The 21,268-nt window shown below is 38.0% G+C and overlaps 1 protein-coding gene across 2 annotated transcripts in view; it reads right to left on the bottom strand.

Annotated features, from left to right (window-relative positions):
- Window positions 1–21,268, bottom strand: part of ascc3 (activating signal cointegrator 1 complex subunit 3) — a 51,221-nt gene that overhangs the window by 22,907 nt on the left and 7,046 nt on the right. For both annotated transcript variants that reach the window (XM_077527209.1, XM_077527208.1), the window contains exons 6-17: window positions 20,987–21,188; window positions 20,089–20,224; window positions 19,022–19,147; window positions 17,737–17,940; window positions 15,765–15,905; window positions 13,430–13,594; window positions 12,327–12,503; window positions 11,279–11,350; window positions 9,535–9,669; window positions 1,144–1,335; window positions 714–938; window positions 61–180 (exon numbers count right to left, since the gene is read on the bottom strand). In XM_077527209.1, coding sequence (XP_077383335.1) covers window positions 61–180; window positions 714–938; window positions 1,144–1,335; window positions 9,535–9,669; window positions 11,279–11,350; window positions 12,327–12,503; window positions 13,430–13,594; window positions 15,765–15,905; window positions 17,737–17,940; window positions 19,022–19,147; window positions 20,089–20,224; window positions 20,987–21,188 — 1,895 coding nt within the window. The remainder of the gene's footprint in view (window positions 1–60; window positions 181–713; window positions 939–1,143; window positions 1,336–9,534; window positions 9,670–11,278; window positions 11,351–12,326; window positions 12,504–13,429; window positions 13,595–15,764; window positions 15,906–17,736; window positions 17,941–19,021; window positions 19,148–20,088; window positions 20,225–20,986; window positions 21,189–21,268) is intronic.

Here is a 21,268-nt window from a genome sequence, read left to right on the forward strand (position 1 = left end):
CTATTCAGAATCCTATTGCTTACATAAGATACACATTGTATATATTGTTTAAAAACAAACCTGCAAGGCCTTGTAGTTGATGCCATATGCAAGTGGATTAGCCCTCATGCGCACATAGAGGTAGGTGTAACTGAGCCACTTCACCGCTTCATCCACATTGGTGACAGTACCCAGAGCAATCTACAGCAGCAAGACAGCAAAAGACAGACGATCACTCTAACTATTGGTCTCTGTCACCATCTGATGGGCAGTGAGAGAAGGTGCAGGGAGAAATAAAACTACTCTTTCGTCATCTTTCCATGGAACTCATTCTCATAATGTAGCTTTTGCATAAACAGTTCAAGAGATTAATATTTCTTGGGGAGTTGTCTTTCTACCTACACTATGCTACTGAAAATTATGCATGAGCAACAATTTTATTCTAAGATATGTGTGCCACAGTTTTACTTTAAGTAGGAGATTATGTACCAGTTTCTACGGACTACCTAATTTTTTGGGATAGAACTGCCTGAGCTCAGATAGAATGATCAAACATGGAAAGGTGAGTTAAATGTCAACTTCTTTTTTTATATATGTATATTTTTTTCTTTAAAAAAAGATGTTAATACTGAATGTAAACATTCAAAGATTTGAATTTGGGATTGACTGAATCAAACCAAACAAAATTCACAACAACCAACTCACAATTCTCCAAACAACACTTTAAGACTGACCTCGGCATTGAGGTTGTCAGCCAGGCTGTCGAGAAACTGACTCTCAATGGGATTCTGCTGGGTGAGCAGGGTCAGGTAATGGCTGAGCTTGTCATGGGTGGTAATGATGGTGCCTTCTCCGTACTTGTCAAACTGTGGCCGTCCTGCACGACCAAAGATCTGCATCACGTCCAGGATGCCGAGGTCCACCAGGGTGCCACGCTTGGCATCATAAATCTGTGTCCCCTGGAACCACAAAGAGATAGAGAAAATTAATTTTTTGAGCAAAGACAATACAGTGAGTAGATAAAAAATAAAAAATAAAAAGCATTATACGGTGGATATAAAATGGCAGTAAACGAGTTAATGGGGTAAAAAGTGCTTAAATGAATTATCTTTGTTTTGTGTTTATGTATCTCAAAATGAAAAGTAAACTAAGAAAAATAAGAACCTTAATTATAACAGCATGCGCTGGCAGGTTCACTCCCCAGGCCAAGGTGGCAGTACAGACAAGCACCTTGAGGTACCCTCGAGAGAACATACTCTCCATTAAATTGCGGTCAGACCGCAGCATGCCTGCATGGTGGATCCCAAAACCTTCTGGAAACATCTCCTTCATTTGCTTGTTTCTGGATCGCTGGATCTAAAATTTTGGACAAAAGAGAACAGTTAAAAAATAATGACTGTTTATTGTGAATGAGGAGAAAAACAGCTTCTTGTGTTTTTTGCAAGAATTTTGAAAACAATGTTAAATAATACTGAGGAGATGGGTTAAAAAAAAAAAAAAAAGATGCAAGAAGGTTTGCTATATACACACACTGAACTTTCCCTCCAAGTCATTCTAACACACGCACACACCTACTCAGATTGAAATGCATCTATGATTGACAGGTGGGTCGTGACCTGGTTGTGCTCGATGGGGGGAGTCATTATTGGGCTTTATCTCGTTCCAGGGGCATCTAGATGGAGGTTAAAGCACACCAGGGTGCTGCACAGTAAATATGAGCCATAACTGTCAGCAGTTGCGCTGAGAGTTTGTGTTAAAACAAAGATCTGGACTAGATGTGAATGCAATGTTGCGGTCAAAAAAACTGAAATGGATTTAGTAATTAATGTCCTTCATAGGCTTAATGATTATAATGAATAACAAACGTACAAATTTAGAATGTTCTGATTGCACAACAAATTGGTGTATGGAGAAATAACAATCATTATGGCACAAAAGTACTGCACATAAAATTCAGGGCGAAAATTTGAAACTACTGTATAGTAAATATAGATGGTCATACTAAATGGTTAGGTTTGACTTCTGTAGTTAGGAACAATTTTTCTGTGACCCAAACCAACAATCCAATATGTCCAACCAATAAGTTTTGGAAGCATCTACACAAAACTCCACCTGAGGAAGGAATCACAACATTCTCTTACTAGATCACCTTGATGCTGAAAGACGCTATTGACAGGGCAAAATTAATTGATAATGATAACTTAACTTTGGTTAATATACAGTGAATCCCCAGAGTGTTCATCATGCTTCACTTCTTCTACATTTTGTTACAGACTTATTTCAAAATGGAATAAATTAGTTTCCCACTTAAAATTCAACACAGCACCCTGGAGTGACAGCATGAAATTATCTTTGGACAATTTCACCCATTCCACTTTGTAGCACCACTTAAGCTCCATCAGGTTGGATGGGGAGCATCGCTGCACATATTTCTGCAGAGATGCTCAATCGGATTCAAGGCTGCACTCTGGCTGGTCCACTCAAGGACATTCAGAGGTGTCCTGAATCCACTCCTTTGATATGTTGGCTGCATACCAAGGGTCGTTAGTTTCTGGGCAACCAGAACAGTCCAGCTGTGATTGATTCAATACCCTGAGGAGCACAATACATATTCTGCTGAATCTATACATAAACATTATCTGTCCGAGTGTATGCTTTAAATTGACCGACTTAAAGCCGTCGTCCGAGTGGCCTCATTACAGTCTGTCCTCAGCACCTATAGAATAAGTAAAAAATATATACTGAAACTTATACTAATTAAAACGGCGCTGGACTTTTGGTCTTGCAAGGGTGGATAGTTTTGGACGGGGTCTGGCTGTGATTGACAGCAGCAGTGAAAACTACAAATTGCTATACTACAAGCTATGCTAAATAAACTAATGATAAAAATCACAAACCTGAAAATCAAGACAAACATGTTGGCAAACGCGACTACATTAATCTAACTCCAACTCGCTAAGGAGGCGTGTACAAAATTGAACCGGTGGACGTCATCCATGCTCACTCAATGAGAGGACAGACAGACAAATTGTGTTTATCCCAGTGTTTAGCCAAAAGATGGCGCCACACAGACCATTTTTGCCCTAAATTGAAGCTTTCAACAACCATGCACTAAAAGGTAAAAAATAATGGCTAGGACATGTAGACAGCATTAGTAGACACCCATTTACACAGTTTATCAGGGGAGAAAAAAAACCATTTCATTTAGTGTTGAGTTGCACTTTAAGCAGTTTGTTTTTGCATGTTTTCCCCCCTAGTTTCTGTTGACTGAAAATGACATCAAAGTGCCTAAGTGCTCAGCTTGTGAATGTCACATGACCAAGTCCAGAAAACGGGTGATCTGTGACTGTCGTAGGATAAAAACGGGTAAATGCTTCTTGGTTCAAGCTAGCTGACAATAATAACATAAAGGTATTCCGTGTATTCTTTTTTTATTCATTCTTTCAGTTGGAACAGTACTTGGGACTGATGACATTTCACAAGAGAGGACAAGGAAAATTAAGAAACGACCGGTAAATATATTTGATTTTTGATGAAACAGAATTGAAGATAACAAACACTTTAGACATTATTGTAATGTACTGCTTTTCACAATAACCATGGAATACAGCAGATGCATTCAAATATACTTATGCTGCATAGTATGCTAAAGCTTAAATGTTCTGTGAAAAATCATCCCTGTCTGAGACCATTTTGTACTTCGACTTTGATTTTAAGAAACCTGCACAACTGAGGAAAAACAACCAATCAGAGACAGAAGGCAAGACCGACAATTTATTCTCATGCATTCACAAGCACAACAGCCTCATAGGTTACAGGTTACGATGGAGCTTTGTCGAAACTATGGCAGAAAATCCATCTAATGGTAAACAGAAATAGTAAAATTAAAAAAGGTTGCAAAAGGTAAGCATTATATAGACCAAAGAAAACTTCTAAGCATTAAAACTTTGTGCAATATGTCTTGAAAATAGGAAATGCACAACAAAACAAATGAGGTGCAAACGGGCGGAACGTCTGTGACTGAACTGTAAGAAACCGCTTAATGAAAATGGGATTTACATGCAGAAAAACCAAATGAAAGTCATCCTTTAACACCAAAACAGAGAAAAACAAAGCTCCCGTAGGCTAAAGAAAAGCAATCATGGACTGTGGATGACTGGATGAAAGAGATATTCAGTGATGAATCGCAAATCTGCATTGGGCAAGGTGATGATGCTGGAACTTTAGTTTGGTGCCGTTGCAATGAGATTTACGAAGACTGCATGAAGAAAATGTGCAAATCATTGACGTGATGAGGCTGCATTTCAAGTAAAGTCAGCCATTACATATTTAATAAATGCAAGTTGACATGAGATTTTGGACACTTCTGATTGAATCGCTTGAAATGATGTTTAGCAATGATATCTTTAAGATACATTTAACAACATCTTACAGCAGAGCAAAAACAGTTTGAACCATAATGTCAATGTCATGGCTTTCAAATAGTCCAGATCTCAAAACAATAAAAAGTCTGTGGTGGAAAATACTCATACTCATACTTGCAAAGTTGAGGTGGTAACAACATTCAGAGGAAACTGAAGCCAGATTGATGAAGAATATTGTTTGTCACTGGTTAAGTTCATGCCTCAGAGACTGTAAATTGTTACAACAGCCTAAGGTGGTGCAACAAAGAACAGAGTGGCGTAGTGTTTTATTGTCTTGATTCAACTGTTCTCTTTTCGTCAGAATTAAGTAATTCCGTATTTTTTTTCTCTATACTTGATCAAAAAAAAAAAAAAAAAAGGTGAAGGCTGTGAAGCTCTGAACCACTTGGCAAGGCTTGGCAAAGATACTCTAATCTTTCTTTTGGTAGGTTCCATGTTTTTATAGCAATAGAACACAATATTCTGTGGGCCTTGTAAAATCAGTCAAAATCCAGTAAAACAGCCGGCAGCGAAGGGGTTGCTTCAGTGAAAATGGCTGCCAGTGAATGAGTTAATAGGGCTGGTGGTGCTATTAAAGATGACTTTGGTGCAAAAAAAAAGAGCCTGTGGGCCATGTAAATTTTGCACTTAAATGTGTTTGTATGCTCCACAATCATTTTTACTGAAAACAACAAACATCATTTGTGTGAAAACACATGCAGCCTGGTGGGAACCTTCAGTCAGGTTTGTGCAACAAAGCCATGTGAGATGTGGGGAAGGGAAAGGTAATTGAAATGCTACAGCAGAGGCTTTGCTTTGATGTGTCAGTGTGTTACAAACTTGATTCTAGGCCCTAATCTGAGGTGAGTCAGCACTGATGTCTGCTGTGCCATGGCTACATCTGAGATGGCAGTGACCTAAGCTCCTGATCACATCCCATTAGGCGCCGCCACATGCTGCTGCTGCTGCTGCTGCTGCTGCTGCTGCTGAGCTCACTCTGTCCACAGATAACTAGCTGCCAGCTCTGTTCATTGTTGATCTTGCTCGCGAACGTGCAGAGAATCTTAGCTTTACACTGGAGGTTTATTTACCTGGTGAAAATTTTGTGGGAACTACTGAAATAACATTAAATAGAAATACGAGCAGTTTGAAGATTTGTGAAAGAAGTAAGATTTTAATAAAATTGGCCTTAACAACATTAAAAACATCAAAGGTGAGATTTAAATGTGAAAAGAATCACACCAAAATGTGTCAAACAAACAAGCCTTAGTTCTATTTTAAGAAAAAGGTGGAACTGTTTCTTTGCATTACTGTTAGTGAAAATGCACACAGATACAAATTAGCACTATTCTCAATGGGGTTTAAGTCAGGTGAGTTGGCTGGCTAGTGAAGTCAAGTCAACTTTATTGTGTTATTGTGATTTTTATTCTCCACACTTTTTTGCCGCCACAAACTCCCACATAATACTTCCAATTTACATTGTTCAAATTTCAACTAGCTTCAAAAATTCACGCCTCCTGGGGTATATATCGTCTGATTTCACATTGCTTACAGTATTTGCACAATTTAACATTTAATATTAACTTTTCCCCATTCATTTTCAGTGGGACAGTCATTCAACTTTTTCTAAGTATCCCTTTCCACGCCCACTTCCATATATATAACTTCTCATCATTACCAGGTGTCCGATACTGCTCGGTAGCATAGTTGGTAAAGCACATTGTCCAGTAAGGAGGAGGTTATAATTTCATAATTTATCTGTTAATATGCTTTCAGCATTCCCACGCAATTTCTCCAGAAATTGCACTTAGTCTAGTTTATAGAAGGAATGGACATCGAACCAGCTAGACAAAGTGGCTGGGGAGAGGTAAATCTGGGGTTCCCTGATAAAGCTGCTGACCCCATGACCCGGACCCCAGGTAAGCGGTAGAAACTGGATGGATGGGATTCTAATTGACTTTATTTAAAGCCATATTTATTTTCATTTACATGGGCATGACATTCAACTGAATCATTTTTTTTTTCTTTGGGTTGTGGCTTATCGCTGTTGATCAATGTAGCACAGAGCTGTTTTGAGCATGGTGACAGGCTGTCATGGATCTGACAGCGCATGGACAGGTATTGGACTAGTTTCTTAAAAATAGCAGCAAATGAAAGCAAACATGTTAATGAGGTCTGTGTGGCGGTGATGTGAACTCCCTGGGGGGCAACATAATCAGATGCTGTCTGTCTACATGGGCAACAAAGCTAAAGCCGAGCATCTGAAGAATACACAATCTGAAGAATACACACAGATTTTGAAAACATAGACCTCCCTCACAAGTTAAAAAAAAAAAAAAAAAAAAACCTGAACCAAATACTGATTATATTGTATGTCTCAATATTTTCATTTCTGGGGTAGAATTGAATGATTTGATTAACTAAGGAAGTAGCAGAGTTGAGCAGAGGTGACAAGCATCCTGAGGAGAGGAGAGGTTAAAAAACAAAAGTCAAGGGTAGGTGGGTGTCTTGAAACTACTTTTAAGTACGTGTACACTGCTGGCAAAACATTCACATTCATTCAACGTATGTCCATGGAAGCCTTTCTTTCCCTTTTTAGACTGCAATATTGCAACTGTTACAAAACATACCATACTGTAATAAGCCCATGGGACCACAAGGTGTCTCTTAAACTCCACAGTATTTTGGGGGGTTTAATCTCTAGGGACTGGATATTAAAATGTAATGTGGGCAAAGAATGGAGGATAAGGCTGAGGCAGGCTTGATTGTAAGCAGAGAAGAAAAGTCTACCAGGATTATACAGACAGCAAGCTTGGATAGAAACACAGTATAATCTTAAACTAACAAAAAGACTACAGCATACAGAATAAATGCAATGAAGAGGTAAATTAAATATGAAAATACAGGCAGGGAAGCATTAAATTGCTCTGTATCACACTTCATGTTATGTTCATTAAATTTGCTTAAAACAATTAAAGACTTATTTTATGGAAAAAAAAATAATTCCCCAAATGTACATTACCATAAAACCAGCCTAAATTTTAATTACAACTAGACTAAGTGCAATTTCTAGAGAAATTGCGTGGGAATGCTGAAAGCTGAATGCTAATAGCTGATGCTAAGATTTGAATGCATGTGGAATGCTTATGAAGTAAATTGAGAGATAAATTATGAAATTATAACCTCCTGATTACTGGACAATGCGCTTTACCAACTGTGCCACCAAGCAGTCTCAGACACCTGGTAATGATGATAACATATGTATGGAAGTGGTCGTGGAAAGTGATACTTGAAAAAGTATGTCCCATTGAAAATGAATGGGGAAAAGCTGATATTAAATGTGAAATTGTGCAAATAGGGTAAGTAATGTGGAATTAGACGATATATAGGAGGCGTGAATTTTTTTAAGCGAGTTGAAATTTGAACAATGTAAATTCGAAGTATTATGTGGGAGTTGTTACGTGGCAAAAAAGTATGGAGAATAAAAAATCACAATAACTTTCCCACAATGAAAATCGTTTTCAACCATATAATAAGCAAAAAATTGTACAAGCGCCATTTCCAATGAATAAAATTTAAGGAAAAACAGAATTTGCAAATCATTTTCAACATGTTCAATTCAATACACAACAAAGACATTGTATTTAATGTTCAAAGTGACAAGCTTAATTGTTGTTTAATTCATGCCTGCAACACGTTCCAAAAAAGCTGGGACAGAAGCATCTTTCCCATTGTGTTTCATCACCTTTCCTTTTAACGAGACCCAGAAAGTGTTTGGGAACTGAGGACACTAATTGTAGAAGCTTTGAAAGTGGAATTAATTCCAGTTTTTACTTGATGTTCTATTTCTGGTACTCAACAACCTGGGAGTCTCCCATTGTGCTGGTCTATCATCATATGGAATCTATAAATCTCTTCAAGTGTTTACATTTTCAAATTACCACTTCTACAACATTCCTAGAAATTAATGTTCCATCATGAGTGAGCTTTTAAAACAGACCCACAGGCTACTCCGATGGTCCTTTGGGGCTAACGTACCCGCGGGCACCACGTTGGTGACCTTTGGTCTAAGACAAACATTACAATGCATGTGTATCATGCAACCGCATTAGTGATATTCTTGTGTATTACATTATATGAAATATAACGTATACATGACTTAAGCAGGAAACGCCGCAATTGGATAGTACTACAAGAATATTTTCACTCATTTAGCAAACGATACACAGTAATCACCAGTTCACCAAAACATTGTATTCAACGATAATTGTTTTCTGTAGCAGCAATAATACGTACAAACTGGATTGGCAGCTTTTCAAACTCCCATGATAAAACCAATTAAATAACACAAAAAAGCCATTTCGACTTCTGTCTTTTAAAGCTGGATAAATAAAACCTAATTTAAATGACTGACCTTAGAGGTGCTTTTAATTCTCTGCATATGCATATTGAGGATTAGCGCACCTATAAATATTAATGCAGGGCAATTTCCAGAGTGCAACTAAGCAGTGCATTATCTCTGTGTGGGCTTAAAGTGGAATCGCCTTGATGCCCCTTGCTTCACAAGCACATGCCCAACTGACAAACACTCAGAAAAAATAATGGAGTGGATCACACTCATTGCGCTGAGTTTGTGTTGAGGTGATGTAAACTTAGTGCATATAAAACAAACTGTATTCTATAAGCACATATTTCAGGCACAGTTGTGACAATTGCTTTTGAAAATCTGCTTCAAAGACTAATCAGGCGACAAGGCACCATTTTTAGTCGCCCGACGTAATCTGTCTCTATTTCCAGCTTTGGAAAGCAGGAAAAGTGATCTGATTTGTATACATATCCCTTTTAAATAGAGGCGAGATTAGAGACACATCAATCATGGCTCAGCCGCAGGGAATGAAGGAAAAGGGTTACTATATTTATCACATTGGCTTCTGCTGCAAGTGATTTAAATATGGGAATTTCAGCTTGACTGACCGTCCTCAGTATGAGAGTAGAGCTTCACCTCTGTGTTGTCTCACAGTAGATACACTACTAATTACTTGACTGCAACCACTCTTTATCTCCATCGTGTGCACACATACAAACATAGGCAAGTGCATGCTTAATTATGATACAATTGGACAAACATTGCAAATGTTGATTTGTGCGATACCTGTTTTTCACACTGGCCGTAGTCTGCACCCTGGTCTGGTTGAAAGACACACGATTCTCCATGGTTCTTAGCCATCTCGATTAGCCCCATGGCTGTCCTCACTGTAGCATTACGAGCATGAACGAACACCATTACCTAAAACATTCAATGACAAATTTAACACAAATGTCTGTCTGTCTATCTAGATTGTGATGCCATATCTAATTTTGTATAGAGTAGAATCTTGGTCCAAAGTTTAGTTGTTCCGTGACCCAGTTTGTAAGCCAAAGTGTTTGCAGAGGTAATGAAATGTTTCGCTTCCTATTGAAATGCATGGAAATGCAATTAACTTATTTGCTCCCAAAAACTTGGAAATATGTTCTATTTTAAATGTTTTAAGTGTCCCAAAGACATATTTGTACGTTTTTTTGTTTTTTTTTGTTTTGTTTTTATGCTAGAGCATACAGAAGGCCTTGATACAGCCTCTTAACTGCAAAGAACAGATGAAAAAAATGGTAGTTGTTACAAAAACGGTCAGCAGGTGGCAGCAGAGCAAAAGAGATCAACCAGGTCCATGTTGGGGAAAAAAGCTAAATTATTCACAATTCTAAATAGATTTGTGAATAATGATGAAACTTAGCTATATTGTAATGCTAATTGCTGCAAAACGGAAACAGATAGAAACATACTTTTTTTTTCTGATGAAAGAAGAGACTTTAATCTTTCTTTTTGTAGGTTCCATGTTTTTATAGCAATAGAACACAATATTCTGTGGGCCTTGCAAAATCAGTCAAAATCCAGTAAAACAGCTGTGAGTGAAGGGGATTACTTCTGTGAAAACGGCTGGTAGTGAATGTGTTAATTCTTTCCAGCACCAAAGAAGTTATATTTATCTTGTTATTTCGGAGTGTGTGACTAAAATAAATACTCTAGAACAGGGGTTGGCAACTTCGACTGGCCCCAGCCATTTTTTTTTCCTAGTAATTCTATCATGGGTTACTTTGATATCACGGTATCAAAATTATTATGGCATGAGCTGACTAGTTTGAATTTTGAGCTGGATCAAAGTGATACGTGTCTGATGAATGATCATTAAGAATGAAGTTTTTTTTGTGGAAATTTTATTGGTGAAAATATAAAATATTGATATGTGGGAATTTTTGTAATGTTGCCTTAAATCCTGCAGGAAAAAAAAAAGATGCAGGTTTCCAGTTTTTTTACTTACAACAGCCAGCCACTAATGGAGGTTATGTAAACACACAAGGAATTTGACTTTGGTAGTCTGAGATACAGTAGTATTGCAGTAAAAATCAACTACAACTAAGACGTGACACATAAGCAGAGGTCACCAACTCCAACCTTCGTGGGCCCCTAGTCCCCATGTTTTAGATGTTTCCCTCCTTCAGCACACCTGATTCAAACGATCAGGATCGTTATCAGGCTTCTGCGGAGCTTGATGTTGAAATTATCATTTCAATCAGGTGTTTGGGAGGAGGGAAACAATGAAAAACTTGGAGGATAGGGGCCCACGGGTGCCGGAGTTGGTGACCCCTGATATAGAGTATTGCACGTACGTAATGCAATGGTACCATTTGTGCTGTTCAGCAGTATCAACCAATGACAGCTTTTCAAACAATGGGGAGAGTCATCAAGCAAAGATAAAGCAAACAGTAATGCCGTAATTACAATACAATAATAGGTGTGCAGATGATGCAGATAATTACTGCAGTACTTGTGATTATCTGAAAAGGGTGGAGAAAATTACCTGATGGCCAGCTTTAACTTGTTCAACAACTTTGTTATAGCAAACCTCCTCCATGTCATGAATTTGCTGGATCTAAGAAAAAGAGAAAATTCACAATTATTATTCTAATTCACAAAATCATGCTTTGTTCTGATTAATATCGGCCTTTTGTACAGTTTGTGGAGTCAAAGACACCACGCGTCCTTATGCAGCAAAATGCTATATGTCAATCATGAATCATGGATTCATTTTTGTGATACACTATAGCTCACAAAACATCTTATATAACTTCTCAAGGGATAATACAAAAGAAATTAAACTTGGATAGGAGGTACTTTAGTCACTTTACAGTTTGTACAGCAATTCAGATTTACTATCCAAGGCAAATTACTCCACAGTCATTATTGCAAAAAAACAAAAAAACAAAAACAAAACTGGCATACAGAGACAAACCTCATGTTACGTATGAATGTCGTTCATCTATGCAAAGCACATCATGTTCATGTTTTTACAGCTTGGCTGACTAATAGATTAGAGTGGTGCTTATATATATTTGGTGCTTTAGGTACACTTTTCACAGGTTGGCCACTGGATGTTCAGCACAGCACATCATGGAAAACAACTAAAGATTGGTAGCATCCTGGTCAGGACTACAAAGATTATTATGTCTTGCCATGAATCAAGCACGATGGTAGCATCATGATCGGAAGTTGCCTACCAGGGCTGGGGAGCTGTGGTTCATTGAGGGAAATATGCATTCTAATACATACTGTACACTGACATACTATTTACTGTGAGCTGTAGTCACTTGTGTGAACAGCTATAGTCATTTTTAACGGACAGTAAATCTATGCTGTCATGCAAACTGTACAGTGCCTATTAGTAGTTAAGTTAGTATCGTCCCTTGGGAAAATGTAAACTGGTTGCTGACGTGAGGGGAGTAGTAGGTATCATGTCCGCCTCTGTAATTTTAGTGACAGTATACCATTTTAAGATCACTGCTAACTTGATAGAGTAGTTCAAAAGAAACATTGACACAACCAAATAATTGCCAGCAGTGTTCTTTTACCTTGTTAGTAGTTTTGATGCCAACAAAGGTCTGTCCCAGTGGCACTGGTCTGAAACGACTGTCGAAGAAGAAGAGGCCAATATATGGGTTGACATGCAAGAAGGTGGCCACGTCTAGATAGTTGGGAAGAGTGGCTGATAATCCCAGAATCCTAATCATACTCTGGGTGGACTCCACCTGGTAGGAAAAAACATATATAAAAAAAAAAAAAGAAAAAAAAAATCAGTGAATTTCCATAATGAGGGGAATCGATCATGAAATATGACAAGAATGTCATATGGACAGCCACTACCATCTTAAGAGCAGGCTTAGTGATTTGCCATCACTCACAGTGTTTGTAAAAGGTCAAATATTAGTATATTACTATTTTGCAATCAAAAGCATTCCTAAGTGTTGTTTAGGTGCCTTATAAAACAAAACCACTGTTCATATGTCAGAGGTGTCATGAAAGCAAAAATATTAGTATCAAAGTAACTGTTCTGCTTGATATGTTTGTTTTCACATAAAAGAAGCTAATTTTCTCTGGATTTTGGGCAAAGCGGTTGAATTTCTTCAAACTTACCTATGTACTTTTGCTGATTACTTAGGCAGAAATTGATTGTACTTGGAATCGCACCGGTCTGACCTCAGCATTAAGCACAGGGCAAAAGTGAGGCTAAACAGTTCATCTTACTCTATAGGTAAAGTGCAACGCAGGTGCTAAAATGTATGCAGCAATCTGTCTCTTTTGACCATGTCAGTTGCAAACAAGCATGTACTCATTGTTTTTTGCACAGTTTAAAAAACAAAAAAACAAATTTTAGATCATTATCAATTCATGTATGCACCTTTGCTGATTTATTTTAATTATTTAATTATTTAAGAGGCTGGTAATACTAATACTATATAATTTTTCCAGTAATTCACTTCTACATACATACTGTGTCTTGCAATAAGCAACATCTACTTTTTGTTCCAAGACAAGATAAGAAATACTAACAATAAATATTTAATAATTGCAGAGCAGGGTAATTTTCAAATTTTTTTTTAAGATACAAATAAAGCAGGATTCTGAACAAATTCTTGGATAACAGCTTCGTGATGACAATAATGTAGTCCTATACCTGTCTGATGGTCCGGGCCACAAGGCTCTCCAGTACTGGTCCTCGATCTTCATGAAGAAGGTGAACTTCATCCAAGATTAGGAGACGTACAATCTGGGATAGCGCAATGTCTCCAACACTCTTTCTTGTCACAACATCCCATTTCTCGGGGGTGGTCACTAACATCTGTAAACAAGAATGAAAACATTTGGTCTTAGATGAGAAATATGCATTTACAAATAGTCAATCTTTTACAATCTTTTTTTGTGTGTAAAGCACTTTGAGTTGTTCTTGTACATGATAAGAAGCTATATAAATAAAGTTTGACTTGACTTGATTTTTACAGCAGTTGTTTTAAATTACCGCTTATGACTGGACCTTGACCAAGGACCTACTTCCAACTGAAGAGAAAACCATCCCCAAACAACAATGCTGCCACCACCACTCTCCACTGTAGGTATGGCGCTCATATGGCAAACATTCCTTTTGGAATGATGGCAGTGCTTGTACAGATCTGCAGAGGTCATACTCCTTGCGCACTCTGACAATGAGCGCCAATGCCACCTACTGTAGTGGGTGTACAATTACACTTTATGCTAATACAGCAATTTAAAAAAAAAAAAAAAAAAAAAAAGGAAGTTGTTAGCTGGGGTCACACGTGCCGACATCACTCCCCATGGCATATGGCCGGAAAAAAGGAAAAAAAAAAAAAATCAAATTATGTTTCATTGGACCGTAACATGTTCCTACACTGATTGTGAGATTTCTACTGTGACTTTGCAAAATCCAGACAGGCTTGGATGTTTCTCTGTGTAAGATGAGCCTTCCATTTTACCATCTTACCACACATCCCAGATGGAAGACAGGAGATTGTTCAATCTTGCTGTCAGCCTCTCAGCAGCGTCCCCAACCAATTTGTTCTGTTATTTTCATCTATTTTGAAGGGACGGACAGTTCTTGGTAATGTCATGGTTGTGGTCATACAAAGCTTTTTTTTTTTTCTTTTTAAACTCTTTTGCTGACTGATACTTTTCAATAAGGAGAGCTCTCTGTTGCTAAGAAAGTTCACTGTAGACCATGCCTTGTGCTGAAAATGATTACAACCCATAGTGCGGCTGATAAAATTGTTCATGATGCTATTCGAGTCATTTTTCAGGCTATTCCATAGGAAGTGATAGCCTTGCAAAAGGAACCTTCAATAACTTTTTCTGAAAATGTGTTGGACAACTGAACAGCCTTTTTGCATGGAGACCTACTTTCAGACCATGGCATTTAAGTCTGTGCATGCAAAATTTCCAAGGAAGTTGAAATTCAATGCACAAAACTATTTAACTGAAGCTGAAGCTGATTATTAGGCGCAGCCAGAAGCTAGACATTCGCCGGGAAACACTAAAGTGGATTTTGATCATGGACCTAAAGTTGATGTCAGCCCAAACTTTCTTGATGATTGCACACAGTGAAATGCTAAAAGTGGACATTTGGAGCATGTACTAAAATATACACCACATTGACTGAAGAGCTCAGATTTTCAGAACTGAAATGTTATAAAACCAAACAAATGGTCTTACAAATAAAGCTCTTCATCATAAGATGTACAAATGGCAGTCAGGCTTATGAATATTCTCATTCATACTGGTTGTTTCTTTCTCAAGGTGTTGAATCAACTGTAACAGAACTGTCTTTTAAGATAACCACAGCAGTTCAGTTGTGATCGATTCAATGCCCTGAGGGGGACAAAAAAAAAAAAAGGCCGCCTATCATATTTGTCACTATAAAAGTTTCAGGACAACCTACTAGTACATCTGAAGTTTATTCAAGGTTAATTAGACCCACTTAAAAAATGGCAGATGCATTTAAATGTGATTGGTCAATTTTGAATGTTATCTCAGTAGTTTATTTTTACTTCACCACTTCAAAATATTTTAATTTCTTTGAAGTCAATTGTATAGGTTGAGGCCACATTTAATGATTTTGGTGGTGTTTAGAGAGAAAAAAAAAAGGCATTTAAACAGGGGAATGTGTAAATTTTACAGCCATACAGAATTCAATTGACTTTCTTAAGTCTCCTGAATAACTTCAACAATGAAAATGTGTGCTGTTTATTGTCTTGATGTGCCAGGACTTTTACACTACAGGTGAAGTACTACAGGAAAAGGGTGTCATGTGCAAGCATATTAGCCTCCAAGATTGAAACTATAACATAAAATTTGTTTAGCAGCAAAAGGCAATGAAAAATGTCAATTATTTAAAACCTGCAATGAAATAATGCTGTGACCCAAACAGGACCACACATGGTCAAGCCACTTGGCCGTCCTCTGGAACATACTGTATTTGTATGTATGTGGATAGCCGGTACCTGTGTTCGTAGAATCTCCCCTTTGGTTAGCTGCATGTCACCAGTGAGTTCTTTGACAGTGATGCCCAGTGGCTCCAATCGTTTACTGAAGTAGTTGGTCATCTCAGCTGCTAAAGCCTTCATTGGAGCAACATACACTATCTGCAGACATAAAAATAGCAACACAACATGAGATAATAAATGAGAAGGGTAGACACCACAGCAGGGTAAATTAGATTGGGGATGATGGAAGATGAAGAAAGTGGTTGAGAGTGTTAAGAGCTAATGGACAGGTAAGAGGACCCCGTAAAATGCTGGTGATAAACTTTTGTTAAATAATTTCTGATAAATGTCACAATTCTAAATTTACTGACAATGCAGCCACTTCTGTCTGCAGAGTTCAACAGTGATATACAGTATGTGAAGTGCTTTTTTTTGTCACAGGAGGACAGAAAAACCAACGTGTGAGCGCGCTTATAGACAACAAAGTCTGTGTGTTTGAATTATTTAGTTTATGCTCTGTTTGACACCATGGATTTAAAAGATGCACACTGACACCTTTTGAGTGGGCTGCCATCAGATGAATCTTTGAACAAAAACAAAAAATGATGTTTATATATTTATATTTCAACATCTCATGCATGTGTGTCTTAGGAAAGGGCATACTGATGCTACATTTCCTGATAAATAAAGAGCTCACTGTGATTCAGCAGGCCCACTTTTTCTCTTTCTCCGTGATTCAATTCTGATGCACACACAACTGTCTGTGCAGAAGAGTTTTCTTTTTTGGTGCTGGACAGATCTTAGCATGGCTCCTCTGTCTAGATGCATGCTGTTTCACCTTCACCATACAAGCACTGTGGACAATATAGCAACTCTAAATAATCTCTAACTAGACATCCCCCCCCGCCCCCCCCCCCCCCCCCCCCAAAAAAATGGTGAGGTAATGTTTTGAATGAAAGCAACTGTCCTTCTGGGACCTTTTTGTAACATAGATTCAGTTGATTTGATTTGATTTTTTTGCACCTTAGTTACTCTAAGTATTATTCAACAAAGCATGTTCTCTGAAAGACAAAAAACATACCAAATGTAGCTTTTAAACATTTATTCCATCACAGTCCTTTTAAGTGGATGACTTTGAAGGAGTTTTCATTTGTCAAGATGCTATGTGCAGTTTCAATTAGCGATACTCCAAAGTTCAAGCAAACCTGTCGTAAATGGCTGGATATGAGTCGTCAAATTCATTCATTTCAATTTACTCAAAATGCACATTTCATCCTACCTGAAAGTCATGACCCTCCTTTCTGCCTGGTTTTGTAGTTCACTGAATAAAGTCATCTTTATTTATAAAGCACTTTTAAACAATATAATGGACAGATTAAATTAATTAACACCAACATTTGGCGCCTCAGTGATGCCAAGTTCAGAACGAACACGAAATATTGCTCCGGGTTATCTACACCAGGGTTGCTTCAAGCGAGAAAGGGGAGGGGCTACTTCTCCTCCAACAGAAGAAAAAAGTCAATCGGGTAACCAGTGGTTGTTTTATTACATTGGATGCTAAATGCTAAATTCTTATCGTTATCATTATATACAGAATAACTAACTTTGGCATGGGCGTGTCTTTCATTCAGGTAAATGGTATTTTATTCATATAGTGCTTCTCCACCTTAAAAGGACCTCAAAGCACTTTACTCAACTACTCATTCACCTGCTGATGGCGCAGCATCATGAATAAATAGGGGTTCAGAATCTTGCTCAAGGATACTTCGACATAGTCACAATGGCATGGGATCAAACCCCACAACCTCTGGGTTGCAAGACAACCCATCGACCACAGACAGCCGCCCCATCTCACACTCGAGACATCAGTGTCTCCACTGATCATAAGTAAGTAAGGTGGGAGGTAAAATAAAATTCCAGATTAAATTTGCATTCGTACACTCTTCAAAAAAACAAAACAAAACGGTGTGTTCAATTGTTCATACTTCACCTTGAATTCATCCTTTTTGATAACGCCACCAGGTTGTAGGTGTTGCCGAATCTCGTGAAGGACAGTCAACATGGCGATGTTGGTCTTGCCAGCACCAGTTGGGGCGCAGATTAGAAGGTTTTCGTTGGTGTTGTAGGCGGTCTCAAACACCAATGATTGGATCCTGTTAAGACGCTTCATTCCTTTGAATACCAGTTGTCCAATCTACATGTGATGGTACAACATAAAACACACAGCGTACCAAATTATTATGCAAATGTTTTTTTTTTTTTTCTCTGATTATTACAAATGGCACTCAGCATAAATTTCATGTCATCACTGCTAGAAAAAAACGCTATTTCAATCAAAAACAGATCAAGTCATAATTTATCTCAGCTTCACAATTGAACTTCTGAGTTTTTGGACAGCTTCTACTTGAATTTCTTTCCAGGATGTCAGAATAGCCTCCAGGCTCTCTCCCCAACAAGATCAACAAGTCCACTTAACATAGCTTACACAGACAGTGTTCCTCGACAATTAGCTTGTGATAAAAAACACAGTAAGCTTAAAGTTTTCTGCATAACACCTGACATAAATGGGCTGCTAGGTAGCTGCAGGCTAAAGTTACCTTTGTTATGCTCAGCCCAATTCATATGTGTTAACCATTATTATGTTGTGAATATGCAAGGATCTTTGGTTGGGCAGTTACCTAACTTGTCTATATACCAAGCTTTTGAGTGACTGTCTAAACATGGAAGAAAATGTAGCATTTTACACCTGTTGCTATTTGCAACACCAAAAACAAGCCCAACAGAACAATACATATATACAATACAATATACAATACAAATACATATATACAATACATTTATAATGTACAGTATTTTTGGACATTTTCTTAAGCGAAAGATCAAAAAGCTTAAGGGTGGGTGCTAGTCATGTGGTAAAGAAGTTATTGCATCTTTATTTTGCTTTTTCAATAGTTAAGGGCCATTCTATTGTCTTAATGTACTACTATTTTGACTAAATTATGAAATGTATAATATATAAATAATAATCATCAATCATAAGAAATATGTGATTACATTTAGACTAGAACATTTAGGAGTTTTCGTTAACTGAAACTAGACTGAAATCTTTGGTTTTCAATTATTAACGCTGGATTAAAACTATCATATAAAGAGATGATAAAAATGTGATAAAAAAGGTTAATTAGCATTTTCGTCCAAAAGACAAAAAATATGACTAAAAGGGCAGCCAAAACCCACAGTGCTACGTAAAGAGTACAATATATATGTGATCTTACCTCATCCAGTTCAGAGATGTATATGGGTTTCTCTTCAAAGCCAATAGGCATTGGTTCATTAGGCGGAATCTCCACCTCTTCATACATTTTGGTATTTTCTCTGCGGATTCCCTCAGGAAGTAGCATCTAAATGCAAATAACATAGAAAAAGAATTTTGTGAAATATGATTTTGTATTAAGTTCTCCCAGGTGTAACATTTCTCACTATGTTCCTTATTGTGGCTGTAGCTTACATTGGTGTAGAACTACAACCACAATAATAAACAATGTTAAATTAATACATCCCTGACAGCCAACATTTTAAGGCCAGAATAATGCATTGTGTATCGTCATAGTGCTCAAGTAGCCATAAAGTGTGGCCTCTTAAAGGCACACACATGTACAGAAACACAATTTGTACAGTATTTTCTATATATCATATGCTTGCAATAAATGTTAACAATATGTTTAAAGCATGTGGGAGAAGTAAAGCTACAGTGGAACCTTCGTTCACATCACTGTTCTGAGAGACTGTTGGCAAACCAAAACGTTTGTGAACCAAAGTAGTTTCGCACCATTGCCCACAGCAACGGAGCAGACGGCAGGGCACATGGCACTGGTGAACACGCAGAGCCAAAAGGCAACTTGCAGAGCTATAAAGCAACATCGTTTGCAGGAGGTTACGTTCCAATAAAGCACTTCATTGCACTGCCGTGCACTTTTACATTACCTGCACTCTGACCGGTGTATTGCAAAGCAGAAAATACTGTATGTGGCACCAAGAACCCTGTGCGCCAGTGAAAGCTCACCTGGCCCTGCTGGAGCCGCGATACATTCCGAACAGCACTATCACTAGTACTTTACACTTGTTTTTTGGGCTCAATACTGAGAGCTAGTTTAGAAAATGAATGGATGGGTGATTACTCAAGTACTGAGGAACTGCTTCAGGAGCTGATATATCAATTATTTTTAATATTGTTGAATTTCCAGGAAAACTTCAGGTTTTCGGGGGTGACTCGAAGGTCTTTCTGTATATGAGTATTTCCTGTAAATGCATATGACACTCACAAGTTGAAAAAAAGGCTCACCCTAGATCCTCCAACAAAGGCAGGTGTCTTTGTGGCCTCTGCATAGCTGTCATAGACATTTGGGTATTTAATCCGCTCATACACTCTTTCTCTGCCAAGTACAGGTTCATGGCGTGCAGTCAACAGAGCCTGCTCCCTGTTTGAAAGAACAAGAATGCATTTAATCATCACATACAAATGCAAACTGTAGTTACACTGTTTTAATGAACTGGATAACCAGGGTGAGGAGCAAAGGCAAATACCTACAACATCAGCATTCCCTTTTACAATTAATCATTTATATGAAAAGTAGTGTTGTTCCGATACCGATACTGGTATCGGCAGAGGTGCCAATACTGCATTAAAACAGTGGTATCGGTATCGGTGAGTACTCACAACTAACATGCCGATACCATTCATTCCAACGCTAATATAGGATTTTGGATGCAGCATCTTGTGTCTTGCTCGTGCATGACATTCATTGGTATGTGACATGTTCACTGCATGCCGATCTAAGATATACTATTGGACCTTGAATGCTCTGAATCAATATCAGGACAGCTTTTTCATGTTGAGGGAAAAAAAAAACATAAGTATCGGTATGGTATCGGCATCGGCTGATAATGCAAACCTGGGTATCGTATCGGGGGCCAAGAAATGGTAATCGGAACAACACTATCATACCGCAATTCATTTGGCTGGGCTGAGAAAGTTGGAACACTATCATTTTGTCATTCTTTATTAGTGAAGTATCACAATAATTTTTTTTTTTTTTTTTTAACTACACCACATCACCATGTCAGTTGTCTAAAAATACTCCAGCTTGTCAGATTTAACAAGAGCATATGTGGAGAAAAGGACAAACAAAGACAAAACAGTAAAGGAAGACCAACAAAAAAAGACGAAAGATCTGATATACCGTTGGGCTCTCATCTCTTTTGGGTCAAAGTTCATGAGAGCGTCTGAGCATTCCACATCATCAGTTCCTTTCCCCCTCTTCCTCTCTCTCTTTTCCTCCCTGCGAAATATCTTCATCAAATGTTTTTCCTGTTCGGACTGAATGGTCACCTGACAGCCGTAGGTGGGCCGAGTCGCTTCGTCACTGACTTTTCGGATGGAATCTGGAAGGGGGGGAAAGGTTACAGGAATGATCTCAAACACAGTGGGTGAAGCCACTGAATGCACTGAAATTACAGCTTGC

This window comes from Festucalex cinctus, chromosome 7 (genome assembly GCF_051991245.1).
Source record: "Festucalex cinctus isolate MCC-2025b chromosome 7, RoL_Fcin_1.0, whole genome shotgun sequence".
In the NCBI taxonomy this organism is placed as follows: domain Eukaryota; kingdom Metazoa; phylum Chordata; class Actinopteri; order Syngnathiformes; family Syngnathidae; genus Festucalex; species Festucalex cinctus.